The following is a 17,286-nucleotide window of genomic DNA, read 5'->3' as shown; positions in this document are numbered from 1 at the left end:
CTAAATCCACAACCTTCTGAGTCAGAGATGAGTGAGCTACCACTGAGCCAAGGCTATTTGGGAGAAAATTGGGGAACGGCCCAGGATCACTTACTCGGATTAACCTAACCAACCTTAGGAGAAATCGCTGGAATGGCATCAGCCATCCATTTTAAACCGTGCTCCATCACCTGTCTCCGCCCTGCCACTGCTTCTTTGTTATCAAACTGTTCCTCTGGCAGTCATGGATGAGCCACAATTCCGTCCAGTGAAATGCGAGGAAGACTGAAACCATCACCTTTAGCTCTGCTACAAACTTTGTATCCTTGCCAATAATCCCATCCCCTCCTTGGTCACCGTCTCAGATTGAATCAGACTGTCTACATTCTTGGCATCCTATTCACCTCTGAGCCAAGCTTCTATCCCTTGTCAGTTTGGTTAAAATAACCCCCGGTGCCTCCATTCTTGATAAGCTACTTTGTTTGCAATACTAACCAACACTATAAATTGGCAGCAAAATATTAAGACTCGCCACTTAAAATGAACAAAACCAATTTTTCAAATGTTACGCCATTCTTGGAGCTTACACCATTCCTCAGCTCAGAGGGCTGTAAACCATTGCTGCACTTCACCCAGATTGAGAAGAGACCATGGGAATCAAATGTAATTTTCCCACCATGCTGATAGTGAAAATCTTCTCTGGACATGGATTAATTTCTAGCTTGTCAGTGTACAGAAACTACCCAAAAGGACTGTAAACTCCCAGATCCTTAAGGAACACCTACATCTTTATAAAATTGTCAACAGTTTCATTTTCTGGGAATCACATTACTTATTGAGAACTGTATAACATTCTGGGTAACAAGTCAAATTTAAGTGAATGTTGCAGTCACAGCCTGTAGCAAACTAGTGCATTTGAAATACATTGAAATGTAATTAGAATATAAAATGATTTGTGTTAGGTTTTTAAGTTTACATATACTGTATAAAACATAAGCTGTGTGAATGTTGCATCTATTTGAAGTTTAAAGTATACTAGATTGAATGTGTCATTAATTATTTATGTTCTGATTCGGAAAACGTTTCCAGTTCATGAAGTACTGATTTGCAGCAGAAGGGAGGGTAAGGCATTTGTTACAGAGACTCCATGAATGTTCCAGTACTTTCCATTAGACCTGTGTGTCCAAAAATAACTCACACCCTGCATTCCACTCAACATAGCTTTATTACATTTATACATCATACCAGTTACTTTATGTGACATAGCAGCATTACATACAGAATCCACAACAGGACTTAATCCTAATTTTTGGTGTTATTTAAGTGCAGATACATACAAAGTGCATTTATTACTACTTTGAGATACATGGTATACATTCATTGACGTCTGAAATAAACCTGTTCCTATAGAATGAGTCATTCAGTGAAAAAGATTGCTTCAAGATGCCAAATAACAGAGTAGCTATGAATTTCACGTCTAACTGTTTGTTACTGTAAACAATGTTTAGGGAAATCAATTTGGCATATACTGAGGATGAGTCAATTTATAAATGTATCCACATCTTTCAACTGATAGTCTTTCAAAATGCAGTACAATTGTATTCAAGGCTCTCCGTTGTAGTGACAATAAACATTTCGGCAGGCAGATAAATTCCCCTTATATTTTATTACTTTACAGCAACAACCAAATACGTAGTTCTTTACTGTATGAATCTTCCTATTAAGAAACACTTTCTACATTTTAAAACTTGCCTACAATTTGTGAATGCACAGGAAATTGAAATCAACAGGACCAGTATGCAATTTTACTTGGGTAACTTGAAACTCATTCCAAAAGAACAGGTCACTGGTTTATATGTGTGTTATGGATTTCTTTTGAAAGACAGAACATTCTGCACGGAAATGAAAATACATGCTGGTCTTTGCATACAGTCAGCATAATAAAGATAGTCATGTGCAAGTAAAACTATTTGACAAGCATATTATAAGTTAGATTTTTGAGTTCTCGGTTATTTTTAACATTTCGGCAAGAGAAGCTGCAGAGATTTGTAATTGCATTGCTGCAATAACTTATTCATTTAAATATTGAGAACTAAACTTGGCCTGGAGCTTTCAATGTACTCTAAAACAATTTAAAAACATTATAAATACTGGAAGGTCAGATAAACATCAGAAAAAAATGTCAACTCAACCTGGCATTAATAGATATGAATAATAGCCTTATATCAGTATAGTACTGAGGGACTACCATACATCCGAAGTTAGCCTCTTTCAAATTAGTTATTAAACCAAGGATCCATCGCTACCTGTCCAAGTGGGCATAAAAGAGACCAAAGCATTATTCAGATAAGAGTAGGGAAGATCTCACCAGCGTCCTGGCCAAGGTTTATCTGTTCACCACTAAAATCTGGCCATTTGTCTGCTTGCTGATTGTGGGACCTTGCTGTGTACAAACTACTGCCATGACTACTCTTCAATGTACTTGATTATCTGTGAAGTACCTTGCATCATCCTTCGGATATGAAAGGTGGTATTTAAATGCAAATTTGTTTTTTGTTCTCAGAATCATGATTATATTCAATAAAGTAATAATATTATTTGGGTATTACCAATGTTTCATGTTGAGGGTACAAATATTTTACATATATTGTGATGTTTTTATTTTTCTTGAAATATGCAACAGATCAATGAGTTCAATGTTTCAGGTATAACAATTCATCAAAAGACCACCTAAAATGTTAACCCAAATTGATGACAATTCTATTTTTATTTCAGATTTCCAGTATTTGCAATTTTTGTTGTATCTCTGCCTTCATTTTCTATTCTGTTCATAAGGAAATCAAAATTATCATTGTACTTATGTTAACTTATATCATCAGGGCAAAAAGAAAGCATTCCAAAAGTAGGAAGAGAAGATAGTATATTGAATATTGTGGATGTGGTTGGTGCTCATTTCTCTTAATGGCATTCATAAATGCTGTCTATTATCACATTTTTCAAGTATCTCAAAGCACTTCAGGTTATAATGAAGAACTGATCTCTCTATCTTCAGCCTCCTATATTCTTTCAGTGAAGCTCATTTTATAGCCTTCTGGACCCAACACGGAGTTCAATATTTTCAGATCATAATCACTGTCCTCATTTTTTCAGATGGTAGTTGTTGATAATGATTCTGCTATTCATATTTATACCTCCTCCAGACCCATCTTTTGTTTCCTTACTTGTTCCATAATGATCCCCCTTTTCCTTGCACCATCATACCTTTTATCAGTTAATGTTTCCTGCCTGCCATCCTGTCACAGACCTCCCCTTTTATTCTATCCATCCCTCCCCTGCCTCTCGACTGGCTTAAAGCATATTGCATTTTCCAGTTTTGATGAAAGGTCACCGATTTGAAACGTTAACTCTGTATCTCTCCCACAGATGCTGATCTGCTGAGTATTTCCAGCATTTCCTGTTTTTGTTTCTATGATTATATATTGATTATAATGGATTATTTTAAATGAAATGGTAGGACTTGTGTGAAGTAGGCATGAATAAATAATTTTAAACACCATCATTTGTGTAACTACTCTGCTTTATGATTGTTCCTGAGTAGTAAAACAATCTTTAAAGCATTAAACCAGATTGCAAAGTATAATTTGTGACTAAGAGTAAATTAGAAATAGCTGTTTTTTTCTAGCTGTGCTCTTGCTGTGTCTTGTGAGTATGAAAGGTTTGGGCTGTTGCGGTGTAGTAAAAATGGTGGTGTGATGTTAAACTCTTGACAGCAGTTTGTGAAGTAGGAGACCAGAAGCCAATCTTTACTCAGTTTTAAATTTATTCACAGAGTGAAACAATACAAGTGTATAGCTCTGAACTCTTCTCCTCTACCAGTGTCAATAAGTGTTCCTTAATGTGCTCAAGTAATCATTCAATCAATCCTATCCACCTATATATATGTTCAAGTAATCATCCAATCAATGCCTTCCTCCTGTATATACTTACCTTAATTTATACAATTAACATGTGGTTCTACTTTGCAGTATCCATTCCAGCCTGAGCATGAAGAATAAGTGGAAAAATTATTGTGCTGTATGTTGCAAAAATAGAGTTGTTTTTTTAAAAAAAAAAGCCTCTGTCTCCATTTAGAGTTTTTGGCAAGACCTTTCTGTCTGAGATGGGAGAAGAGCCATGTGCCAAACGCATTACAATTGCATCACCTGCAAATAGCATGATTATGCATTCTGCTGTGACACATTGCATCATGTGTTTGAAAATATATATGTGCTAAAACAATTCTTATCAAGACATTTAAATCCAATATTAATATTGTTTTTTAAATGATTGTGAATTTATAAGCCACAACAAGTCAAAGTGTTTGTTCTTGTTTTCTAAAAGTGGTCAGATTAAAAGGGATCTTGTGATCTAAGAGAAAGGGCTATACATCCCTCCCAAATTGGAAAGCATCAAAGTGAACAGCCAGCTGGTCTGTGAGCACAACAGGCAGCCTCAGCTGATCATGGGCCTAATTTGCATTCTATTTGCTAACTTCCCATCCAAAATGGCCCAGAATTTGCTGAGAAATAACTGCCTGACTGTTAAAATCATGGTGGTCAGAGGCAATCACCAGGAATCACAGGGAGTGACACTAAGGGTAAAGGGATAGACAATGTGGAGGGAAGGGGTGGGAGCGAGCAGGGAAGGTCCAAAGTTTCCTTTCGGGGCCTAGAGTTCCTTCAAATAAGTTTACATCTTCCTCAAGCCTCTGAATTTTCTGAAGTATTTTCTCTGATGTTATCAGACTATTGTCCCGGCTCACATGGAAACTAGAAGAAAATAGATAACTGGGCCTCTTCTGGCCTTGGCTGATCTAGTCACTACTGTTCCCCTGTCCATGCCTCAGTTAAATTTGCAGTTGGGCCCCAGTAATGTAATTGGAGCCTGATCTGCATATTTATAGAGCATGTCACCAGCTTTGGAAGCTAATCCTTGTTACCTGCAATTTAAAATTGTGATTGGGCAGATTGGGGTGGGAAAAGAATAAGTCCCCCTGCTCCATTTTAACTAATTTTCTGCCTGATTTCTCTTAAAGTCAAGGTTCAAATGTACAAGTTGCACTCTCATTACCCATTTTATCATTTGGTTTCTGGGTGGTCTTGTGGCACTGTGGTACCATCCCTGTCTCTGGGCTAGAGCTCCAGGTTCAAGTCCAAATTCAGGACTTGTTGGCACTGAGGTAGTGTTCAAGATGCGGTTCAATGGACTGATAATCAGCTCAGGAATCCTTCCACCACCTCCCCACAATTCCACAAAGTGAAAAAAATGAAAATACACTTAAAAAATACTAGATTTCTCTCTTTGATTCTATTAGTTTAGGTAATAATTGCTAACCAAAGTGTTTATTAAATACGTTGAACACTGTCATCTCTTTACCAACTTTCTCAAAATGCAGGTGCATAAAGGGACTAGCAATAGCGTTTAAAGTTATGATAGTTGTCATTCTGAGGTTAGCATGTAGAAAAGCAAATGTGAGTGTCATAACCTTTATCTTTTATCTAAAATTGTGTAATTGTTAGAGAAAACATTTGTGATCCACCTTTTCATACCCTTGTACCAATGGCATTGCAGGTACAACTGCAATGTAATGGTGACACTGCGATGACCTAGAAGCATATATTCTAGCTTCAGAGGCAGCTATTAAAGGATTCTCATTACAAAAGGCCATACTTAACACACAACTCTGAAAATTTGTTGGTGACAAACTCTGGCCAACCTTTGACTTAAACAAATGTCACTGACCTATACTCTGCATTGTCCCTGCTATTGCTATAGGCAGGAGCCAGTTGCAGAGTGGCACTAGTCAATGCCATTTGTAAACAAAATGGATGATCAAATGAAATCAAACTTCCAACCAAAAACATCAATAAACATCTGCATCTGGATCGCAGTTCAAAGGAAAGATTGGAACACAACATATTTTAAAAGTCTTTAAAAATTAAACCAAGATTCCCTGCATTTTAAAATCCATTACTTTTTGTAAGCAAATTATTCTTTGTAAGCAACACATGTAAGCTTAAAATGAACGTTGACTTCTTGTTGCTTACCAAACATAAATATTGCACAAAATGCAAATGCGATCTGAATTTAATGCTTCCTCAATAGAATATAGAAACCATTACCTATATTACTCTACTCATACTCCTTCAATGTCTTACACATTTCAACATTTTCATTCATAAAGTGCCCAACAGTGTCTAAACTGACACTTTTACTTCACAGGCAACACTTAATGTTTATAACTTAAATAGGTACTCTGGTAATTTATAAGGCTTTCTAAGCCACCATCATGTGGCACAAGATGGTATTTTGGCAAGATTAATCTTAAGGAAGATAGCAAATAGAAAACAATGCAAAACAGAGGCATGTTTTCAGCAAGATGAATGTATTTTTTCAAAGTTGATTACAAGTAACCAAAAACTTGCATAATTCAACCAACAAGCTCCTGTTGTTCACAATTGTCTCTCCATGATGGCAGAGAAATAATACTAGGGCACAAAACTATGAGAAAGCCTCCTGATGGCATGCATTCATAAAACATTTCAACACGATTTATAAAAATGATTGGCGGATGCACTTCTGATACTGAAGGACTAATGTTCATTATTATCAGAAATGTCTTTAATGTAGCAATCATCACCAGGTTTTCTCGGGTTCACTTCACTTTGGTCAGTTTCCGTTTTTGATTCTTGTGCATCGGTTTTTGAGCACTTTTTGTCATCTTCTGTATAATCCATTTGAGCTGATTTTTCAGTTATTCCTGGCTGAGGTTCAGGAAAACTTTTGGCTTCTGGGCCCATGCTGGCCTTCTGTTCTAACTGTTCTAGAAGGTTCTGAACCTTCTTAACACCATCTCTTCTGGCTTGTCGCACATCATCTCGACCCTCAGGGTCCACTGAATCAAGGGCCAGCAGCTCTTTGGTCAGCAATTCTTCAATCATCAGATAGTGTTTATCAGTTCCCGCACCTTCAAATAAGTTTACATCTTCCTCAAGCCTATGGACCTTTTGAAGAATTTTCTCTACTTTTACCAGCCCAGGGTGTGTCTGAGATTCTTCAGTGGCTATGGGCTTTATTTCAGGGACAACACCCTCTTCTTGCTGGGTGTTGCTCTTTGCAGGGGATGGAGTTTTTCTCTCAGTCTTAGGCTGAGGTTTATGTGGTTGTTGCCTTGTGACTTGAATTGGGATGTAGGCTGCAGGACGCTCGGACCCAAAGGAATGGGCTTTGCTCTCCTGTTGCATTCTGGGTGCCTCTTGCTGCTGTGTTCGTTGCTGAGCAACCTATATAGTTAGGGAAGGGGAATTTAGGTAATTAGCTCAATATATGCAGTACTTTTATGCTCTTATGCTCTCATTACTATATTCATATTTCAGATTGCACGCACGACTAATTTTGGGGAATCTGATCAGATAAATTACTTCAACCTATAAATTATTTGTGACTTGTGCATTTTTATTTTTGGATTTCTGAGCTCTGTAACTACACTAGGTCAGACTGTTTGCCAATTAATATTTAATCCTTTCAAGTACATTGTACAAAACGTCTCCACAATTTCTGAAGGTTTCTCTGCAATAGTTCCAACTTACTATGATAAAAGGCTACTGAACATAACAAGCCCATCCAAATCTACCTGTCTTCTCACCATATTCCTCACTACATTCTTGGAATCATTTCCATTAGCATCAATAACCTTTCCTGATGATTTATTCCTCAAGTACCTTACATTTTAGTTTTGGCTGTCTTTCTTTACTTACTTCTAACTTCTTCATTTTTAACTTGTTACCTCTGATATTTGAAAATTTGTTGTATTGAAAAATTTGCCTGGATCAAGACTTCATTCGGACCACCATAAGTATTTTATTTTGAAGATATGATTTGAAGTTTTTTTTTAACCTTTCCTGATAATTTAGATTCCTGAAACTTAGAATTATTTTGTTGCTCATCTCTGCACCTTTATTCTTGGTGCAATAATATCCTTCCAATGATTGGGTGACCATAATTCAGCAGAGTGAGATGCACTTGATTCATATCTTATATGGCTTACAAAGCAACAAGGTAACTGTTGATCTGCAGAACTCCAACTGCTGCTCAGCTGATATAGTCATAGGCCAGAAATTATACCTGGCATCTTTGTCGTCTTTATGACTCAGCAACTGTGATTTAACTCATAAATAACAAAGGTCCCAGTACTGACTCTCATTTGAGGCTTTCATTTAATTGTATCCCATTTATAACCCCTCTCTCGCCTGAAAGTTTTTCACTTATAGCTATTCTCTGTTTCTTGCACAGAGCCTCCAAGCAGCCTAGACAGCTTAGAGAATCTCAAATGCAATTTCATTTATGTAAGAAGTCATTGTGCTTGAAAAGGACCTTGTGGTGGAAAATGTTTTGTAAAGTTTCAATGTGATGTGACACTGCATTAGTGCAGGAATTTATTTTCATTCTTTGCTGCCATTATTTGCAATCTAGTATGAAATGTTAGTTGCTACAACTGTGACACAAAGTTGTAGTTTTACCCTTGTTTCAGTGCGTCATGTCATGAACTGAGATACAGCAATCTCCACCGGAGATCAGGGAGCTAACTGCAAGAACAATGAGGTCCAATCAATGCAGTGATCCTAAGTTTGAGATATTCATTCCACCATGGCCTCTTATTTTTTTGGTGAGATTGTAGCTGCCTAACTGGGCTGACCTCTCGGCACAGAAAACTAACATTTTCCCGGTTTGTTAGACAGGCTATGCATATACATGTGAACTGTTCAACCTTCTCCTGTTAGTTTAACTTCCTATGTATTTTTTTCAAATATTTTGTTTTAAATATGTTGAAGTGCATTATTATTGCTATATGATCAAAAACATACCAACTTACCTGTGGTCTGTCCACACCTGTATTGGTCCAGATGGGTGACTGTGGCCGAGCATGTGAAGTCATCCGGGCTGGGGAGCTCTCACGACTTGATGTTCCCTTCTGAGCCATTCTTTGTGGTGATTGTGCCCCAGCTCTGTTTGTTCCCCAGTCTTCAGGAGAAAACTTGTAGGCAACTGGCTGCTGCTGCTGGACTGTGCACTCTGTAGGCTGGGAAGGATACTGTACATGTGGGCCAGAAAGGTATGCTTGCTGGGTTGGGCACTGAGCTTGTTGCACTGGATGAGGTGCTTGTTGGACTGGGTACTGTACCTGTTGCACTGGGTGATGTGATTGCTGAATTGGGTATTCTGCCTGTTGCACTGGGTGATATGATTGCTGGCTTGGTTGTTGTGTCTGGTGAGCAGGGTGATATACATGTTGAGTTGACTTTACTCCTTTTCCTTCGTGGATCACAGGTATAGAAATATAACCTGAAGGTAACTGGGAACTTCCTAAGCTTGACCGACCATGCTGCTGAGATGAAAATGTTTGGGGGCTAGTTTGGAACTGTGAATTCTGAAATAAAGGAAGATTGTCACTATTATTAAAGATTCCAGTTTCTTTTGTTCTGTAACTGTAATAATTTTCAATCAGCCAACCAAAGAAAAACTTCAATCACACTGATGAAAACATATGTTGATATACTGATCTAAAAAAAATTCTTTCTTCACTTTTTTGTTGTTTATTTATATGCCATCACAGGAGTTTTACTGCTTCAATTTAAAATATAGCCACTAAAATGCAAAAGTAGAATGTAAAAAACTTTTAATGGAACATGCTGTGACCTGGAGCAAACAGAAGAAAGACAAGAGTATCACATCATGAGTTGGCTATTTTTAGTCTCTAAAACACGACAGTCTAAAAATAAATCCACAATTTGCCTTTTGGAAGGAAAACATGTGATTTCTTTGTAACTTCCTTTGTAACACAAGAAGTTTTACATCAAAACTAACTTTTGCTTTGGGCTTAAGACAGTTAAAATAAAGCTTTTGTAAATTGTGTAAATTTTCTATTTGTTTAGTGGTTTTAGATTCCTGGCTACCTGATTTATCAGTTTCTTCCATTTCAGACAGGGCTGCCATCCAGACCTAGTACATGACAGTAACTTCATAATGAAAAATACTCTTGAGAAAAATAAACAAATTACCTCTGACCCTTGCAAGCCAGAAGCCTGGCTAGTGGCAGCTGTTGATGCTTGTCCACTTTGTTTATCTGCCTGCGTGGCTTCGAATGGAGGCCCAGCTGGTGACTCAGCTCGAGCTGAGAGCCTGGATGGAGACTGTGCCCGTACTGGGGAATGTGCCCGGACTTCAGTTTTAAGTCTCTGCAAGTCAGGCTGCTGAGGTGAATAGTGTAATTTTTGCTGATAATGATCAGGAGCTCCTTCATGCATTATGGGGATGGGAATGTAACCTGGGCGAAGCTGAGGACCTGTAGAGCCAAATTCTTTTCCATGTCGTTGTTTTGGGACATCTTGTGATGATTGGTGATACCCTGACGGATACGGACCATTGGAAAAAGCTTGCCTTTCCTAGAAATAGAAAATATAGATTCAGAACTTTTAGCTGCTGTTTAATCCTTTGCTGCAATCTGATATGAATGCAATATCAGTTCAAAAGTACCGGTCAATAACCAGCCTACCACAAAAAATTGGAATATTGTAAACAATTAAACTGTGACAAAGATAAATAAAAATGTCTGAGAATTATTTTCAAAATCCATTCCATTTTCCATGACTTATAATCGATACTTCCCACATGTTTTAATGCTGTACCTTACCTCATGGTATCTGTGGGTCCAATTGAAAACAATTTAAAATCATGAAGATTAGTAAGATGTTAAATTAAGCATGTAATAGCTTCTTATGGAAAAAGTAGTAAGTGTGCAGGTAAAACAATTATTTTATTTGCTCAAGATCTTTTTTGGATTAATTAAATATTTCTGCAGAATAGAAAACTTGCAGTATTTTAAGGTATACAGACTCTGGGATAGTAATACTATTATGTTACACAAAGTTCTTTATTACTTATATTTAACCACCTACAATAAATAATTATTGTACCTACAGATAAACATTGTTAAGATTCTTGGTGTAAACCAAGCAAATAAATAAAATAGAATCCATTGTAAAATATAATTATCTTCACATGGTACACTGGTAAAATAACAGGTGACCGTTAAGATTTTACCCTGAATCATTGGATAAACTGTTGCTGGAAACTGGAAAGACAAGTCAACATTTTTGAAGCATCGCATCAAGCACCTCTAAAGATTTTCACTGCTGCTTCTATGTTGACTAATAATGACAAGAGTACAAATGTCCTGACTGAAATTCTTTCTTTAAGATTCACTCATTTCTCAGAAGGTACGTCAATGCTTAAAGTTGAACCAAACATTATCTCACAATGAGGGTCTATGCTCAAATAGCACTTATAGATTCCACTATTTATCATGAGAATGTACTTTCTGGAGTGTAATGTCCGAAGTAACATTCACGCCACACAAGTGCCAGGCAATGACCATCTCCACCAAGAGAGAATCTAACCATCTCCCCTGAACATTCAATAGCATTAACATCACTGAATTACCCTCCAACAACATCCTGAAGTTACTGAAACTTAACTGGACCAGCCATATAAATATTGTGGCTACGAGATCAGGCTGGGAATTCTGTGGTGAGTAACTCACCTCCTGATTTCCTAAAGCCTGTCCACCATCTGCAAGGCACAAGTCAGGAATGTGATGGAATACTCTCCACTTGTCTGGATGACTGCAGCTCCCACAACACTCAAGAAGCTTGACCCCAGTTTGATCATCACCCCATATATACCACCTTAAACATTCATTCCCTCTACCACTGGGACATTGTGGCAGCAGTGTCTACCATATACAAGATACACTACAGCAACTCACCAAGGCTCTTGTGTCAGCACCTTCCAAACCCGCAAACCCTATCACCTAGAAGGACAAGGGCAGCAGACTAAAGGGAACACCAACACTTGAAAGTTCCCCCATCCCGCTCGCAAGCCACACACCATCCTGATTTAGAACTATATCACTGTTTTTTCACTGTCTGGTTCAAAAACCTGGTACTCCCTTCATAGCAGCACTCTGGGTGTACCTATATCACCTGGACTACAGTGGTTCAAAAAGGCAGCTCACCACCACCTCCTCATGGACAATTAGGGATGGGCAACAAATGCTGGCTTAGCCAGTGATGTTCACATCCCATGAAAAGTAAGTTAAAAAAATGCACTTAACGCTGTATGTGATTGGTTTGATCATTTTTTGCTGTGCTTCTGATTCCAATTTGTCAAAACCTCAGCTACATGCTGTCCCTCACTAACACCTGCTCACCCTGCCCTAACTGAATTACATTGCCTCCCTGTCTCCAGCATGATAAAGTGAATTTTTTTGTCCTTATCTATACATCCCTCAAGGCCTCACTGGGCTGAGTTATTAATAGGTAAACCCACAAGCTGTGTGGTCAGCCCCCATCTGGAGTATCTGGAGGAGGCCATTCTGTTTTGGGCACAGTGCAGAGTTGCCACAATCATACCAGGTCCTAAAGGGTTAGTTATGGAAACGGGTTTCATAAACTTGGCTTGTATTCTACTGAGTTTAGAAGGTTGAGCAATGATCTAATCGAGGCACATAAAGTCATTCATGAATTTATAAAGTTAGATAACAAGAAACTATTTCATCTAATGGGGAATCCATAACAAGTGGGCATGGTCAACAGATTAAAACTAGCCCATCAGGAAGCACTTTATCACTCAAAGCATACTGGAAATCTGGAGCTGGTGAGCATTATAGATTCAATGAAATTTTCATGACTGAGGTCAACTGATTTTTGTTGGTTAAATGCATCAAGGATTCTGGAACAAAGGTGGGTAAATTGAGTTGATTTACAGATCTGCCATGTTTTAAATGAGTGGTGGTGGAACAGGCAAGAGAGTCTGAATTACCAACTCCTGTACCCATGGCTTGCACACCACCTTATTTCTGCAATCTCTACATATTCAATATTCTCTCCTGAACCCTTAAGTCCTCAAACTTCAGCTTGTGTCCTTCCCTCCACTCATTTCCCCCTCCACTCATTCCCGCTCCACCTTGCTGTCTGAAACACCTTCCCTAAATATTCCAACCTCTCTCTTCGCCTTTACAAAATTCCTCAAAACCCATCTTTTTGACTAAGGTTATGGTCCCACCTCCTAATTTCTCCTTTCAAAGTTCATCCTCTGTTCCTTTGCCTCAATCTGTGAAGCATTTTGGAACACTTTTATGTTAAAACCACTGAATAATGTATATGCTGCTGTTATTGTTGGTGCAAGCTTTAATTCTGCACTTGCATTCAATCTTGCTGGGCTTCTTTCACCACTCTCAGAAGTAATAGTAGACAAGCTACCTCTGAGGGCTCCCCCACTGGTTGTTTGAACCAGTCACTAGATTTAAGAGTGATCCACATATATTCAATTCCAATTTCCCTTCCTCTGAGCAAACGTCTCCTTTTAGTCTATCTTCAAGCTGAGAGCAATGACTCAGTCTTTTAGGAATCACGGGGGAGATTCCTTCCTCTAATACCCTGTAGTAGGTCACATTGCTGTCCTAGTACTGTTGACCATAAAGGTACCTAAAAAACTTTTACACCCTGAATCTCCAAATGCATTAACTTACTAGAATCATAAAGGAAGTCAGAATCATTTTTCACCCAAATGGTTGGTAAAATATGAACATGTGGTATTACAAGTAACTACTGAATCCGAATGAAGTGTAATATTTAAAAGGAATTAAGTTCAAAAGAAAGATATTAATGATAGTAGATTGAGTAGATTGTTTCAATGTGCACCTAGCACTCACAAAGGAATCAGAGGCTAAATGAATTTATGTGATATCCATTTCCCAATGTAGATTTCAGGCTAGTTTTATAGATCAGTCAAAATATAATAACTGTGTGCTTAAAGTGCTCTAGAAGCAAAACTAGCAGCTCACTGGTTTAACACATGACTCCCAACTGGGTCAAAGTTTGAAAGCTTAGGCACACCTACCATCAGAACTTGCTGCCATTCAGTTTGCTCCCCTCGGAGCCATTACACAGCATTTCACATTCGACCAATGTGTCCCACCTCAAGGAGAGCAAAAACTGATACTGTCTTGCTCAACCTGTTGAGTAATGTTTCCTGCTCGTAGAACTCAATGACTGCAGACATAAAGGCATTTATGACCCTGAGTGCATTATCATCCCATTCATCAGAGGGGTATATCATCTTGTTCATGTAGGAATCTAGTGTGTTTTTTTTAAGAGTGAACCTCAGCATAAGTTATCACAAAATCATTTTGATACCATTATTTTATTAAACAATATTTTATGCAAGACTGAGAGTATATATATATTATTTTAAAATTTCCATCAATTGTTCATAAATATGCTCCATTTCTTAGACAGCAATATCAATTAAGCTGCAATGCCCATTTCCTGGCTACTTACCCTGGTTATATCTTCTGATCAATATAAAATTAAAATCTGTTGTCTTGCGCGTTATTTTTGTCATTAATTCAGCTTTATCCTGTACTGAAACTCATTGTACCTATTTATTTGATCTTCCTGATTTTGCAGGTGGTTTCAAAAGCAGGAACGTTAGTTTCTTACATGCGAAAGGCCCTTAAATTTATGGGCACAGCACTGGAAAAATAAATCAGTTTCTGGTGGCTTACTTCACATGGTAGAAACTTCACGACATGCCTCCGCGCTATGCTGGATGTCACCACCAACATAGCACCATTTTTAACATCTGACAGCTGTGTAGCTCCACAAGATCCCTAATGTCTCCAAACTTTCTCCTGACAACTGACTCAGTCAGCTAAACAAGGTGCCAGCTGCCAGGCTCCGTTGAGTCCAAACAGACACTTAGTGAATTCAACACAATCTCAATATGTACCCGCATAATTTCACTTGGGTTTTGAAATGACTTTTCTATTTGTATAAATGTTGGAGAAAGGAGCCGAGCCAGTCTCCCCCAAACGCACGTTGAACACTTAACGCTGCAAATTACGATCGCTGCTTAAAATAAACCTCACTCGGGCCGAAAGTTAAAAAAGGTTAACCAGCCGATGTTTCATCAGATTGGACTGCAGTGCGTCATCCAAAACACAATCTTAATCCCTGAGAGTATAAAGATGCCATTTTACCACTGGCTAACTTTAACATTGTTGATATTGCTTTAATTTCATTTCTTATAAAATTATGGGGGCACGAATGAGCCCGAGAAAAGACATTTACTTTTTGCAGTAGGCAATCATTATTCTCAGCAGGACATGTATTCCCGTTTGGCCGAAATGGATTGTTGTCACAATGACTGAAATTGGGTAGAAATTGGCACAATAGCCTGGCGTTGTGGTCTGTATTTGGAGACCAGTAGCACCGGGGGAAGGTCACTGTATTCACGATAGGACGCTCGCACTGCAGTCTCTCCCTGCCAGCGCACGTCCAGGCAATACATTCCCCCCCCCCCCCCGACCCCATGCTTAAATACAGCTTCAGAAAGCGCCGTTAGGAACTTGCCCAAAATACCCCTATTAGAATCTACTCTGAAACAGGCTGCCACTTGGCTTTCTAACCCAAGCTACGGGAGCCCAGGGGGAAAGCACTTACCTTCTGCAGCTCCATTCTCGGGTCGCTCCACGTTGTTGTTCGGCTGTTGTGATCGACGAAGAAGGGCCACCCGGTTTGCGGGTCAATCTTAATCTCCCAGCCGGGAGGAAGAGCGTCGCTGTTGGCCGTTTGGTTCGGAGAGTTCTTCATTGCGAAGCCTGGGACAGTGAACTGAGCCATTCTACACTCCGCTTCCTTCTCTGCAATATTTATAGAGTGACGCCGGCAGGCAAGGGCTGGACTGGAAAGTGTCTAGAATATGATCTGAGAGCAGTGAGCAATAAGAGTCTAGAGGGCTGGAATATTCTGGCTGGTTCTCTGCTCCTGTGAGGACGGGCGGGAGAGATGATAAAGCTGCACTCCTGAACTATTAGTGTGCACGAACTGCAGTAACCCGGGGATAGTTGCTGGGAAAGTGGATTACTGTCCGTTCACTGCTTTCTGTTTTCTTTGCAACTGGGGAGGAGCTTGGCGATTCCAATGTGTTGAGCATAAGCAGTCTTCCCCAGCGCGAGCAATTATCATCCACCCCTATGAATTAATGAATGTTGTAATATTAAAAAAAAATCTCTAAACTCTACGATACCCTAATTTGGTAAAAGTTTCAGAGAGGGGTATAAACTTTTTTTTAACAAGGGTTATAAATCATAAAATGACTTAGTTTAGTGTCATTTTGGTTGAATGAAGTATACCCATATAAGGTGGATTTCCAAAAAGATACTTGGATCCAATTTAAGGGATCACGTGAGCAAGACAGCCGGGCTATATTTGATATCCGTTTCATATGTAACCTAACAATACAGTATAATCGTGTATTTTGTGGTGAGGAGTCACAGTGCTTTTTATAAGACTCTCCTTTAAGAGGAAAACAGAATTACCTGGAAAAACTCAGCAGGTCTGGCAGCATCGGCGGAGAAGAAAAGAGTTGACGTTTCGAGTCCTCATGACCCTTCGACAAAATTTGAGTGAGTCCACACTCGCCCTCCACCCACACACACACCTTAAACCACCTTATATTTCACCTCTTTCCTGGACTCACTCAAGTTCTGTCGAAGGGTCATGAGGACTCGAAACGTCAACTCTTTTCTTCTCCGCCGATGCTGCCAGACCTGCTGAGTTTTTCCAGGTAATTCTGTTTTTGTTTTGGATTTCCAGCATCCGCAGTTTTTTTTTTGTTTTTATCTCCTTTAAGAGAGTCAAGTTAGGGAGAAAGAAAAGAACATTTTGTCAAAGCAGCCTATTGGTTACCTTGAATTGAAATGTTCAGTTCAATGGTGCAGAATTTGAGCGTTTTTTGAAGGTGAGCTATTTGTGTAAGCCGTCATTTCTCCTCTACATCTGACCACCACTTCAGGATTTAGCCTAAACGCTGATTAACACAAAAATCCTGAAGTTGTGGCCTATCACTCACTATCTGCCACAAGCTGCGCTGTGGACCCCCCCAGGCTCCTTCACTGCCTACCAACCCATTCACCATCAGGGCCAGCAATCAGTGATATCAATGGATATAATGAAAATTTACCCCTTTCCTCTCCAATAGAAACTCTATAAAAGTTAAACTTTGTTCAAAGAAGTGTAACTGGGTTTTTAATGCTGATCTGAGTGCCAACTACTGCTGAACAACTTATCTGGCCCTGAGAAAACAATGAAATGTTGTTTAATTTCCCCATCATGATTAATCACTAGCTGTTTTTAAATTTGATTT

At 38.9% G+C, this 17,286-nt stretch overlaps 1 protein-coding gene across 1 annotated transcript; it reads right to left on the bottom strand.

The window, feature by feature from the left end:
- Positions 1-1,185: 1,185 nt before the first annotated feature.
- On the bottom strand, positions 1,186-16,105 carry bag3 (BCL2 associated athanogene 3). The gene is made up of 4 exons (XM_041209763.1): positions 15,582-16,105; positions 10,077-10,460; positions 8,891-9,445; positions 1,186-7,301 (listed from the first exon to the last, which is right to left on the bottom strand). The coding sequence occupies exons 1-4, from the start codon at positions 15,759-15,761 to the stop codon at positions 6,612-6,614; spliced, it is 1,809 nt and encodes a 602-aa protein (XP_041065697.1). The 5' UTR covers positions 15,762-16,105; the 3' UTR covers positions 1,186-6,611.
- Positions 16,106-17,286: the final 1,181 nt, after the last annotated feature.

Source organism: Carcharodon carcharias, chromosome 17, assembly GCF_017639515.1.
Source record: "Carcharodon carcharias isolate sCarCar2 chromosome 17, sCarCar2.pri, whole genome shotgun sequence".
Classification (NCBI taxonomy): Eukaryota; Metazoa; Chordata; class Chondrichthyes; order Lamniformes; family Lamnidae; genus Carcharodon; species Carcharodon carcharias.
The sequence above is the reverse complement of the archived record's forward strand: the minus strand, read 5'-3'. Positions and strand labels throughout refer to the sequence as shown.